General features: G+C 32.4%; 3 protein-coding genes across 3 annotated transcripts in view; 2 read left to right on the forward strand and 1 right to left on the reverse strand.

Moving 5' to 3' along the window:
- The window catches only part of LOC125051368 (coiled-coil domain-containing protein 6), an 87,449-nt gene that overhangs the window by 3,995 nt on the left and 70,126 nt on the right, over positions 1–13,328 (forward strand). The gene's annotated exons all lie outside the window — the stretch shown is intronic.
- LOC125051370 (protein ANTAGONIST OF LIKE HETEROCHROMATIN PROTEIN 1-like) lies at positions 5,143–7,075 on the forward strand. Its single transcript, XM_047651631.1, has 2 exons — positions 5,143–5,610; positions 6,204–7,075. Exons 1-2 carry the CDS (start codon positions 5,143–5,145, stop codon positions 7,023–7,025), a joined length of 1,290 nt encoding a protein of 429 aa, XP_047507587.1. The 3' UTR covers positions 7,026–7,075.
- On the reverse strand, positions 5,606–7,612 carry LOC125051371. The gene is made up of 2 exons (XM_047651632.1): positions 7,081–7,612; positions 5,606–6,162 (listed from the first exon to the last, which is right to left on the reverse strand). The coding sequence occupies exons 1-2, from the start codon at positions 7,420–7,422 to the stop codon at positions 5,680–5,682; spliced, it is 825 nt and encodes a 274-aa protein (XP_047507588.1). The 5' UTR covers positions 7,423–7,612; the 3' UTR covers positions 5,606–5,679.

Genomic DNA, 13,328 nt, shown 5'->3' on the forward strand with positions numbered 1-13,328 from the left:
CTTTTGTAGTGGAATTCAATTATAACGCGAAAAACAATCGCCTTTTTTGACAGCTTACGTATATGTTATTACCAAAACAACATATGTTATGTTCTAATACCACTCAATCGTGTTCATTACTGTAATGGTAGATTAATTATATAATTAACGGTGCAATTAATTGAATTTTAATGCCTATTTTGCTTAGTGACTGATATTTTTTAGATTAAAACTGTATCTATAGTGAAGTTATTTAAATTATTCGTAAATGTCTTCAGTATTACCTTAAACAACTAAAGTACGGCTATAATTTATATAAAACTAGCAGGCTGGGCCAAGCGTTGCTGTGGCTAAGGTTTTTGTTATATTACATAGTAGTAAACTATTCAAAGGATACGGCAGGACAACAACAGTCATGGGGATCACCATGCTTTTTTGGTGGCTATGCCATTAAATTGTAGCTTATGTGAATGGTTGGTACTTTCAACGCAGCGCCATCTGTTAGAATTGTGTCAAACAATTTGCATTACAAACAACGTGACACGTAATTTATATATATTAAGATAAACATTCGTATTTTTTGTAATATACCAAGAATCTTGGCGCCATATAAAATTCGACAAAATAAGTTTTGCAGGCTAACAGGTTAATTATAAATGCTTAAAAACCGGCTAGTGTTATAATTATAGTTGCAATCGTATTAATTTGTTGTCGATGTTTTTTAAATTATATTTTAAAATGAATTCATACCTTATATATAATTTAAAGTAATTTCTTTTACAGAAACAACAGTTGTAAGTCTCCTCTTCCTGTAAACAATTTAATTTTATTGTAGTTCAATGTTTATTTAGTGAAAGGCAAAGTTAATTCTTTATGTAATATGGATGATATTATTATAGTTCCTTATATAATACATTTCGTATATACGTTTTTTTTATACATATTAATTATGTAATATTTAATAAATAATTAATATATGTATTATAAACTTATTTATTTATTGATTTCGTAATCCTACTAACAAAAATTATATATAATTCATGAATATACCGTTTTTAGAACAGAATATAATGTTTTTTGATGTAATTCGCACACAAGACACGAAGATAATGTTTTTATATACATCTTTTATGTATATTTAGTTAACCGCTTATTTATTTATTTTGAAATCCTACAGCGAAAAACACTTATATATAACAAACAATTACACTGAAAATATAGCCAGAGATGGAATACATAATATTTGAGAACAATATCTATATATTTTTATTAAAGCCAAAATTAATTAATCCATACAACAATTGGTTAGTTTACATTTTTTTATATTAGTATTACATAGTGTTAGTATAAGTTTAAAAATATTTACGTTAGATTTCGTTTTTGTTTTTTAGTGGTCTAGTTTTTGTATGGCCCCTTTTAGGGTATAAGCCTCCTCCATATTTTTACATATTTGTCTTGAACAACATTCATCCAATTTCCCCGCTAGTTCTATAACGTCATCTGTCCATCTTTTCTTTTGTCGTCCTATGCATCTCTTTCCAGTAGGTCAAGTCCATTTTGTTATTTCAAGTATCTATCTTTTATCCCGCGCTCTACCAATATGACCTGCCCATTTACATTTATGCTACAGCGTGTACAAGTGCATCTGTAAGTTATGTTTTTTACGAATATCAACATTTCTTGTTTTGTTTATTCTCCTCAACTTTAAGATGCTTCTTTCCATTGCATGCTGGCAAGACAGAATTTTTTGCTGAAGAAACAATTGAAGCTTGAATTGCTTAAAATAACAAGATAATTATATATATTAAAGATTTTAATGACAAAATTGTGTTGGCACGCGTGAAAATGTGACCCCTGAGGCATTACCAATGTCTTATTTTTATTAGCGCAACCAATTCAAACGGTGCAGGTAAACTGTACTTAAAGATACCTGCATGTCTTAAGATTGAACGTGTTCTAGACACAGAAGGCAGATTATGAGATGCCTATTAAATTAAATATGTAATCAAAATACTGATAAAGAGAAAGACAATGGTAAAAATATCTTCTATCTAGGAATTGAATTGGTACCCGAAAAAATAATACTTACAAAAATAATAAAAATAAAATATGTTTATTAAGGAATATAAGATACAGGTATAACTTATTCCACGTTTGAATTAAGTCGGTAGACATCCCTACTCGTCGGCAAAGAAGACAGAGAAAAACTCTCGATACTTAAGATATCTATAAAAAACTTAACAGCCAGAAAACAACGAAAAAGCATTAATACACGCACAAAAACCTCCTTTCAAGTAACCTATTCACGGCAATCACCTTATTGACGATTAAATCTGTTCTTGAGCAAATCTCGACTTAAATGAAAATAAATAAAAACAAATCACTGGTGCTGCAACCTTTTTAGGTCTGGGCCTCAGATTTATGTATCTGTTGTGAAGTAGGTGATCAGCCGTGTGCAAGCCGCTTTCCTCACGATGTTTTCGCTTCGAGCGAATGTTAAAATGCGCATATTATAGAAGAAAAGTCCATTGGTGAACAGCCGGGTTCGAAAATAAGACCTCAGGGTTGAGAGTCGCATGCGGAAGCCACTAGGCCACACGCTTTGAAATAAGGCTTTTAAGATTAGGCGAACATCGATCAACGGAGAGGCGATTGTTAAATCCAGTATTAAATCCCTTTTTTCAATAACTCAGATCTCATATTGATCTAATACTCTTAAAACGCAAGTTTTTATTAACATTAGAGACAGCGCTGCGTTCAACTTCCGTACGTAAAAAATGTATTTGATTTCGACCTAAAAATTTGAAATACGTTATTACGTCGTGTTTATTATAACATTGTTTTATATTATTCATTACGTACCACTTACATTTTTATTAAATAACTGGGGGTCAAGGCTTCTAACGAATTGGCTAATTGAAGATTAGGCTGGGAAACTCGTCACTTGTAAGGTTTGATGAATTCGTTTTTAGAACAGAATATAATGTTTTTTGATGTAATTCGCACACAAGACACGACGATAATGTTTTATAAATGTATGTACATCTTTTATGTATATTTATTTAACCTCTTATTTATTTATTTTGCAATCCTACAGCTAACAACACCTAATATATAACAAACATAACATATACAATATTTACCTACAAAATGGTTAAAAAAAAACAATAAAAAATATTCAATAAATTTAACTAAGTGATACCTAATTTTGCTGTGTTGTGTGATGGCGTAAAAGTTCACTTTACTTTTTTTACCCAATTTAAAACAAACTTTTACATATAATTTTCAATATAATTTAATTAGGCAATGTTTCGTTGACATAAACAATACAGCCTTTTAAGGAAACGAAATGTCTGGTAAATTTTATAGTTTTACTTTTAACATAAAACATATTAAGTGGTGATATATAAATTCACTGTCATTGTATTTTTTTAAATTTTATGTTTATAGATTCCGATAAATGTTCATTTATTTTTTATAATTTACATTTACTACAAATTAATTTACCGTATTTTACTTAACGGTTTCCTCAGTTCTGTCCCAGAACTATTTGTGATAGGTTTGGAAAGACTGCGATATGAACCAGACCAGTAGCGTACCTAACTATACCATCTGGAGCCCGTGGCAAATTCTTTTGATGGGGCCCTATCAGTAAAAATCAACACGTTGTACTCAGTTTAATTTTAATAAACTTCGAGATTTTCAGCGTACTCAATTACACGTATATGTCCCACTAATGGCCATAGGCCTCCTCTCTTAGGCGAGAAGGAATAGCCTGTAGTCCCCACGCTAGCCTTATACGTATTGAATTGGATATACACATTCATCCATAGAACATAATACCCTCTTGGTCAGAGGCCCTCTTGGGTCGGGGGACCGTGGCATTTTCCAGCCCTGCAACCCTATTGTTACGCCACTGAACCAGACTACTAAACCCAATTACCAGAAATTTTAAGAAGTGTACTGCGAAGTTTACAAGTACTTTATGTATTTGAAATAAGTTACTTCTATGCTAACCTTGATTATATGAAGGTCAACCTTAAAAAACCGTCAACGCACTTGCGAGCCTTCTGGCAATGTGAGTGTCCATGGACGGCTATCACTTAACATCAGGTGAGCCCGTTTGCCTTCTATTACATAAAAAACCTATCAGTTTGTATTCTGAAATTGTTTTTGTGTATTAACTTTTAACTGACAATTCTTCTCTTCATAAGGAACGAAAGGTACTCCGCCAGCAGTACGCCGCTTATGATTATGCTTTATCACCAGTTCTTCTCATCCGTTCTACGCCCTTGATTTGATAACTGGCAGTAAATGTAAAATTAGAATCATATAATATATATTTCTTTTTTGACCTTCATAAGTGTACATTGTGTTACCTATATGAATAAATTATTTTTGACTTTGACTTTGCTTAACTGTTTCCTTAGTTCTGCACCTGATAATTTTGTGATAGGTTAGAGAGGACTGAGTTTACGTTGGTTTTATATTTAATAAGAAAACATTAGTAGTTTATAATAATATGATAATTGTTTATAAACTATACCATGTATGCTGTAATTAATAAAATAAATAAAGTAATAAAGAGGTTTCACCTATGCATTCATTATATAATATAGGTATAACGTAACGTTCACGCTTAATTTTTACAAATCATTCGAGAAATTTCCACAATTTCTCTTTGCATTGAGGACTGAATGTCTTTGCATTATCGGCACACTACTTACAAACTTATCATGACAAGCACATTGTATGAGATTTCACTGGCTTTCGTGCCTTGATTTAAAAGGCTTCTTGCTTTTATTGCCTAATTTTGGCTTATAAGTTGGCTACTAAAACAATCAAAACGATGCGATGACATCGCAGAAATCGTGTTGATTGTTTTAGTTACATTTTGACGGATTCATTAATAGAAACACAGTGGTTTTCAAATGTAAGATATCTTGATTTAGATTATATTATTTTGTAAAATAAATAAATAACAAAAAGGTGCGCAGTTTCTATTTAGTTCTTGTTTATAAAGTTTTTACCTGCAGATAGACCATCTATTATATACAATTCTCGAGTCACGGTGTTTTTAATTAAACTCCTCCGTAAAGCCCCGTATTCATGGTAAACATTTGTTTAGCAACAGTTGCTAAACATTGTTGGTGAGCGGCGAGAATGTTGCTAGCAACTATGTTTAAATCAATACAGGTTGTCCACACGCCAGTCTGCGTTAAAATGTTGCCCGAGGAGGTAGTGTTGTTGTGTTCTCTGTATCAGATGTATAGAATCTCTAATAAAAAAAAGAGAAAAAGATGGTGGATTCGAAATTATCTTTTGCAAAGAGAAAATTTGATGAGTGACCTCAGAATGACAGATGGATCATTTTGTAACTTTACGAGAATGTCGAAAAGTGATTTCGAACATCTTCTAGAAATGATTGGTCCATCAATAGCCAAAAGGGAAACAAATATTCGTCAGCCAGTTTCACCTCAAACGAGGCTGGCTATTACATTACGGTATCTTGCAACTGGAGATTCATACAGTTCTCTTTCATACACATTCAGAGTATCAAAACAATTGATTAGCAAAATTATACCAGATGTATGTCAAGAACTAATTAACTCACTAGCAGGATATGTCAAGGTACAAGAACACTATTTGTGTAATCAAGTATTTTATTAATTAAAAAACACAAAAAAAAAACAGTGTATGCTATTGCGTTGATTCATCACTGAGATAGTTAACTAAGTTTAGTATAGCCGAATCTTCTGTTTCGTCTCGTAATGCATCTAGTCTATTTGTTTCGTGTCTCTCAATTTCCCTTATTTCAGTTTCCTGAACATTATTTGGTGTTGATGATGGATGAGAAGATGCCGTTTGATATCCATATGTATTATATCGTCCCATTTTTAATTCATACAGTATATTATTAATATGGTACTTTGCCTGTGTCACGGCTTGGTCATCTTTAACACTTCTTAATTCAGCAGCAATATATTCACCATATATATCAAATGGATCCTTCTTCTCCCTTTCATCCATCTTTTTTTTAGCACTTTTCAAAACCTCTAATATTTCATTTGATTCATCTGTCTTATTTCTTTTCCTCGAAGATGTAGATGTTGTAGCATTCGGCCTTGGTGATTGAGATGGCTCTGACTCCATACCACTTTCAAGTGCATTGTTTTCATCTACCTGTAAATTATTATCTTATTATATATTTATTTATTTTTTAGGTTCCAAGTTCGGAACAAGAATGGAAACAAATAAGTCGTGAATTCGAAATACGATGGAATTTTCCACATTGCATTGGGGCCATTGATGGGAAACACGTTATGATTGTGGCGCCAAATAATTCTGGAAGTGAATACTACAATTATAAAAATCAGTTCAGCATGGTACTTATGGCAATTGCAGATGGCAATTACAACTTTATTTACGCAAATTATGGAGCTAAGGGTCGGTCGTCCGACAGTGGAATATTTCAAGAAACACCGTTTTATAATGCATTGTTAGAAAACTCACTTAAACTGCCACGGCCTGAACCAATAACACAAGGCGGAACAGAAATGCCGTATGTAATTGTAGGTGACAGTGCTTTCGCGCTAACGGAGAACATCATGAAACCATATCCTGGCATTCATGAACGTGGGAACAAAAAGCGTATATTCAATTACAGACTATCAAGAGCTAGGAGGATTATAGAAAATGTTTTTGGCATTTTATGTGTGGTGTTCCGTGTATTCACTAAACCTATTCCGTTAAAACCAGCCAATTGTGAACTCGTGGTAATTGCTTGTGTATATTTACATAACTTCTTAAGACGTAACTCAGTTTCCAGATCCATATATACACCTCCACAAACTTTTGATTTTGAAGACTCTGAAGGTAACCTATTAGAAGGTTCTTGGCGAAGGGAACTAAGTTCGTTTCCTATGATTGATTTGCAAAGACGGGGCAGGCCTGCATCACAATCAGCTCTTTGTATTAGAGAACAGTTTGCCGATTACTTTATAACTCCAGAGGGAAGAGTTCCATGGCAAAATAATGTAGCGTAATTGTAATAATTTTACAGACAATAGTATAAAACAATTATATACAAAAACAACTTACTGTTTTATTCATAGTATCCGTTTCACCAGAAGTAGTTGCACCACATAACAAAAATTCCAATGGCTCGTAATAAATCCATTTACATTTTTCTATTGCGCCGCTGCCTGTAGTTTTTTTTGCCGACATCTTTTTTTTCTCTCTAGTAAATTGAGTACGCAGTACATGTATTTTAGTTTCTACGTCTTTTTTGGGTATATTTAGGACTTGAGAAATTTCTTCGAATGCATCGTTCTTTTTGTTTCTATCTTTGTATTGTTTTATAGAACAATCCCATAATAATGGTTTTGATTGAAATAATTCTATTAATTGCATTATTTTATCATTGCTCCACACTACTGCCATGTTTATAAACTGTTGCAAACTCGTCCACACACGTCAACAATTGTCGCTAAACTGATGTTTACGCTTGTCGGGCGAGAGCTTGTCAACATGATGCTGTCAACTCTGCAACACGCAGTGTTGCCAGCAACATGTTGACAGCAACTCCGCAACACGTTGATTCAACTTTGTTGCTCAACAAATGTTTCCCATGAATACGGGGCATAATGGGTCGACCGATTTAAGTGAAATTTTGTGTGCATATCGGTTAGGTCTACGAATCGGACAAGATCTATTTTTCATCTACCTAAATGTTAAACACCCCTAAATTATTTATTTATTTTTTTGGACAAAATTGTTTGTTTTTATTATTTTATGATAAATCATACAAAATACATAAAACCCTTAATTTTTTAATTAAAAATATATGACTTGAACTCTGAGGATTCCATAGAGAAAAATTCACAGAAAAACCTAAAAGTTTTCCAAAACAGTCTCGGGGGAAGCGTAGCAAAATGTTCCACGTTGGTATATACTAAAAAGGTAGTCTACGTAAAATCACAAAACGAAGTTCGCGGGGGCAGCTAGTTTTTAAATAAAATTTACATGACATTATACAGTATACATAGGTCGAATCGAAAATAACACAATCTTCGTAATATTAACACGATCTAAAATGATATTGATTTAGTAATTGCATTGTCGCATAAGGATTCCATAATGACTTGATACAGGCTTATTTCTTGTATAAAAACGCAGGTAATGTCAAACGGGTCAACTATGAAAAGTAGAGTAGTGTAGCATTGTTTCACTTGTTAGAATTCTAAGTAGAGCTCCACCTACTTCTGGAATTTTTACATTATTTCTCATGAGTCTTGAGCTCGTTCTACTGTAACAATATCTGTTAATGATAGTAGTGTCGACTTCTCACGGTTTTCTTATTTTGTTGAGATGTATAACTTTGGACTTGCTTGAGATGTTCTCACGTGATTAGTTATTAAAAAATCTATAGGTATTTCAAAGATATAAAGATGACAGCCACCATACCCTTGGATTTTACACGTGCGTTGTAGCAGGTGTATTAGCTATACGACATATTTTATTCATTATTTCCTTATAAGATGCTTTGCGTTTGATTTTACCATGTATTGTAACTCAATAATAAGATTCACGATATCTGTGGTGTATATGTGCAATTAATTCGGTTTATCATACACACATACACATAGTTTATGAGAGTTTGGTAGGTAGGAATCTATCACACAGTTAGTGGGGGAAAGTAAGAACGTTCACTGTTATTAGAAAGATGCCTAAAAACGACTACGGTGCATTAATTGATTTTGGCTCATATATTTGCCGGAGATTAAATACATAAATGTATGTATAATAAACCTACCAAATATGTGTAAATTTAAAATTCTAGAACAAGGCGGCTTCCTCGAACCAACACTGTTCTTTTGTTAAGCCATAATCGAATTATACCTTTATAATTAAATAAATAGTTATCGTGTCAAGCTAAAGGCCGATTTACATTATCTTAGTGTTTAGGAGAGTGCTTTAGTACAACTTGAAAGGCAAGTTCTTTACCGTAGCGTTTACTAAAGCAAGTAGCGTTTACATGTTTCAACTAAAGTACTATCCTAAAGCACTCTGCTAAACACTAAGATAATGTAAATCGGCCATAAGTGGAAACAGTCAGTTACTAGAAAAAAGTAAACAAACAGGTATAGAAAAGATTTCCTTTTAAACTGTAAGTAAAACTAGAATGTTAAAGAAAGCAGTCGTAAAATAACTTTATATATCGTTGATAAAATACGTAAATCTATGAAATTATCATGGCAAGTTATGTTTACCTACTACTATGTACCAGGGCGCCTCAATAAGAATGCCAAGGGCACTCTTACAACACGAGATATCTTGGCGATCACTTGAGATAAAATTCTATAATATGTAATAGTTTTAAAGCGTGAACTTTAAAATATATGCCTACTACAGATATATAAAGATAATTTTTGAAAATAAATCAAAATATGTAGGTAACATAAAAATCCGCAAGTATTATAAATAGGAACGATTTTATTGTGTGAATGTTTGTATTGAGTAGACTCCAAAACTACGGACCCGATTTGAAAAATTATTTTATCATTACCAATACTTTCCAAAAAGTTTGGGACCCGTATGAAAACTTCGGTAATGTAAGCCAAACTATGAAAATACCAATAAAATCCCTGTATCGCGCACGCTGTTTAAACTACATATTACAATTATAGTAGGTACCTACTCTATTTTGTGGAAGACATGAATATAAACAAAAAATCCGCGATACCATTTTAAATGTAAAAGTCCATATACCGAAGGCTTAAGGAACAATATATTTTTATACCTGAATTAAAAAACAAACACAATTATCTATATCTACTGTTTTCTAGAATTTTGCAGCCTATAAACTAGGATGCGCTTCCGCTATTTATTTTTTATTTCGTAATCCTACAGCTAACACAAATTATATATAACAAAAAACAATTATAATAAATATATAGCCAAAGATGGAATACACACAATACAAAAAGGCGTGAAACATGTACGAAAAGGATAAAATCAATCAAAATGATTAAATACTAAGTAATACCTAATTCGGCTGTGTTGTGTGATAGTGTGAAAGTGAGGGTATGTTGTGTGAGAGTGTGTATGTGTGGTGTGGTCATGATGCAGGTTATTCAGCGCTATGGATATTCTTAATACTCCTTTTAAGCATATTTCTATTTTTTTTAATTTTGTTGACCTAGCCTTGTCTTTTTGCTTTCCTTATAACTTCTGTCTATGAAGATAAGATAAAAAAGCTGTGGTATATGTCACATATATAAGGCATATTATATATTAGGATTCATGATATTCAATTATTATAGAACAAGCGTATTTTAATTTATCGATGACCTTTACCACACGACTTATAAGGTCAAAGCATACATTTTGTTTATCTCTTTGTGGTATCTTGTGCTCGTATATTGTATCACGATTTCCTGGATACACAAATGTTAATTAACCTTTTTAATATTCAATTCGAATTTACTTCAGCACCGTAGCGGTTTTTGTTTGTATGGCTTAGTAAAACTTGGCATCTAAAGTACTGTGTACGAGGTTGGTTATTCTGATTATATTATTAATGTTTTTATCATAATATGATCGAGACCTGAAACCAACTTTTTAATTCGATGTGAAATCATTAGCTCATTCTCATTTAGCACTTCGAGTGGATCTTCGCTAATAACGTAATAGTAAGCACACACAGAAACCTTGTGACGTGAGAGTTATATGACTATACAAACTATCTTATTTTGTTGTTATTTTGTCTAGAAAGTTTATATATTTTGACCACGTGATGAAATTTAAAAAAAATCGGTAGTTAATAATGTAAAGTATTTCTAATTACAATACATGTTCGATAGCCTATATACTACACGTAACCATTTATATTTGGACTAATAAACCAAAAGTATATATATTCACGATTCTTTGCACGGATATATTTATTTAAATTTTGGAAATAAATACAGACTTACTCAGGGATAATGTACCATAAACAATCACATAAATACATATCTTATAATATCTTTCGATTTCTTTTCTGAGGTATATTTTGAACAGAAGTATTTATATATTTATTTCAAAGAAGTATTTATGTATCTAATCATTAAGTTTACTTAAGTTATTAGATACCATGGTTCGTGGCACATACACGATTTTTTGTTCAAAGCGATTACTGACGGCCTTCGCGATAATTAATTCACTAAAACGATTGCCAACTTTTATTAAAGCCTGCACAACCAGTTTTCATGTTGAAATCATATTGTTTTCAGTAACAATGCACTATACGCTGAAAAGGTATTCAATGCAGGTTTAAAAGTCTTTTAAAATTGTATTTTTACGGGAGTAATTATTTAATGTATTTTATAATAATTATTTCTTTCTTTAAGCAGACAATAAGTCCATATGATTATTATTGTGTTAGAATATTGTCCTAAATATTATTTTATTATACAAAACATACATATATAAAAAAAAAATCAAAAGCAGGGAACATAAGTTATAAGGGTTGGGCGGTCTTATCGCTAACAAGCGATTTCTTCTAGGTAACCCTAATGTAGAACAATAAAAAAGAAACACCTACAGAGGGTATAGTACGAGAAGTGCATAAAGATTTAAGAAAAATAACACATAACTAAAGTAAAATCTAAAGAAAAAAATATTGGTTGTTTGTAAAGTAGGTTTACGATCGAGATGTTTACGTGATAACGTCTTATTGGTGATATAAGTTTTTGGGAAGTAAGGAATTAATGAAGATAACAATTTTTTCAAATTTTAAATTACATCTATCGTTTTATTCACACTTTTGATGATAAATTTCGGGTGTAAAATGACAAGTTTACTTATTCGACTATGATATACATTTTCTTCATACATTCACGGAATGACTGGCAGCGCTCGAGATGAGACGGGAGATCGGTCAGTCTCTCTCTCGTTATACCTGCGATCGCGCTCGTGAGGTTTTGGTGTGACACAAGTTTCTGAACATGTCACCCGACTAAAACGATTTTATCGTTATCACGTCAAAATAAAAATATGGTCAATCAAAAGGTTAACTGAGTCACAATAATTAATATATATAAGTAGTAGCTAATTACGAGGCAGAAAAAATGATCAAAAAGAAGAGGTTAGCTTTAAGTGATAAAAATTCATAAATCACCGCAACAAAACCACACTAAGTTTTTACTGAAGCACATGTAGTCCATTGCAAGGGCAATCCAGTCTTCCCACTACCAGCATGCTGTTAGGCCTCCCTCGCATGCTCCTCACCAGTGAGCTCGTTTGGTTGTTGTGGTGTAAAAACAGTCCACACCTGCACAACCAAACTTGGTAAATAGTTTTATTATTATGTGAAACATGTACTTTACAAGATTAATATATAATTATCACGTTTACAACCAAAGCCCAAGTTTGATACGTTTTATTCAAAAATTATTTAAAAACAGTTTTCTTGACAGTGGTAATTACGTTTAATAATTTACGTATAAAAATTCTGGATAATGTATTTAAGAACTTGTTTATTATTTCAGTCGATACATATAAACTAATTTAACTGGATAATTGCGTTTTTTATATCGTTGTGTTCAGTAATTAATTTCGAAGTCGTGCTGTATGATATCTTGTTAACGAGTTTAACATTGCCGCAATAAGTGTTACGTCCACTTGAAAAACATTTAGATACTTCCGATTATTATGACCATTCGTGACTTCGCGCTCTGATATTTATCTCTGACATATTTTCTTTTTCGTGAAAAACGATTTGATGTTTATTGCCGAGGCCTAGATAATACAAAGAAAGAACTTTAAATACAAAATAAAAAGTATTTTTAGGTAAAAAGAAAGTGCACTAGCCCCCACACATATTCCCTGTATCGTGGGCAGTTGGTCTCTTTCTTTTGAATGTTAACGGTACTTGAAAATAATTACTACGTAGTATAACAGTAATATCTTATAATTAAACTATTGTTGCACAATAAGAATATTTTCTGTTTCAGCATAGGACAGGTTGAGACGATATTTTTAAAAAATATAAAGATCCCACGAGAGGGGTGAGCTTTGGCCCGTTAGGGGCGTATGCCCCCTTGGTGTTCTTGATTCGCACCTGCTGATAGAGGGTGGTACGGGGTCGGGCCCATAGCCCTTGATGGGGCATATTCCTATTAAGTATATAGTAATAGGTTTATGATATTGTCTTTGGTTTTGTACTGACTCTAGCGCTCGTATTGATAATACAGCAAAAAATAGGTGGTTTATGTTCCTGTTACGTTTTTAAATACAGGGTCACCCTGCGTAACGTCGCTCGTTGAACCGAAACAGCCCCATTAGTACATACGCTTGGGGCTAAA

This window comes from Pieris napi, chromosome 7 (genome assembly GCF_905475465.1).
Source record: "Pieris napi chromosome 7, ilPieNapi1.2, whole genome shotgun sequence".
Classification (NCBI taxonomy): Eukaryota; Metazoa; Arthropoda; class Insecta; order Lepidoptera; family Pieridae; genus Pieris; species Pieris napi.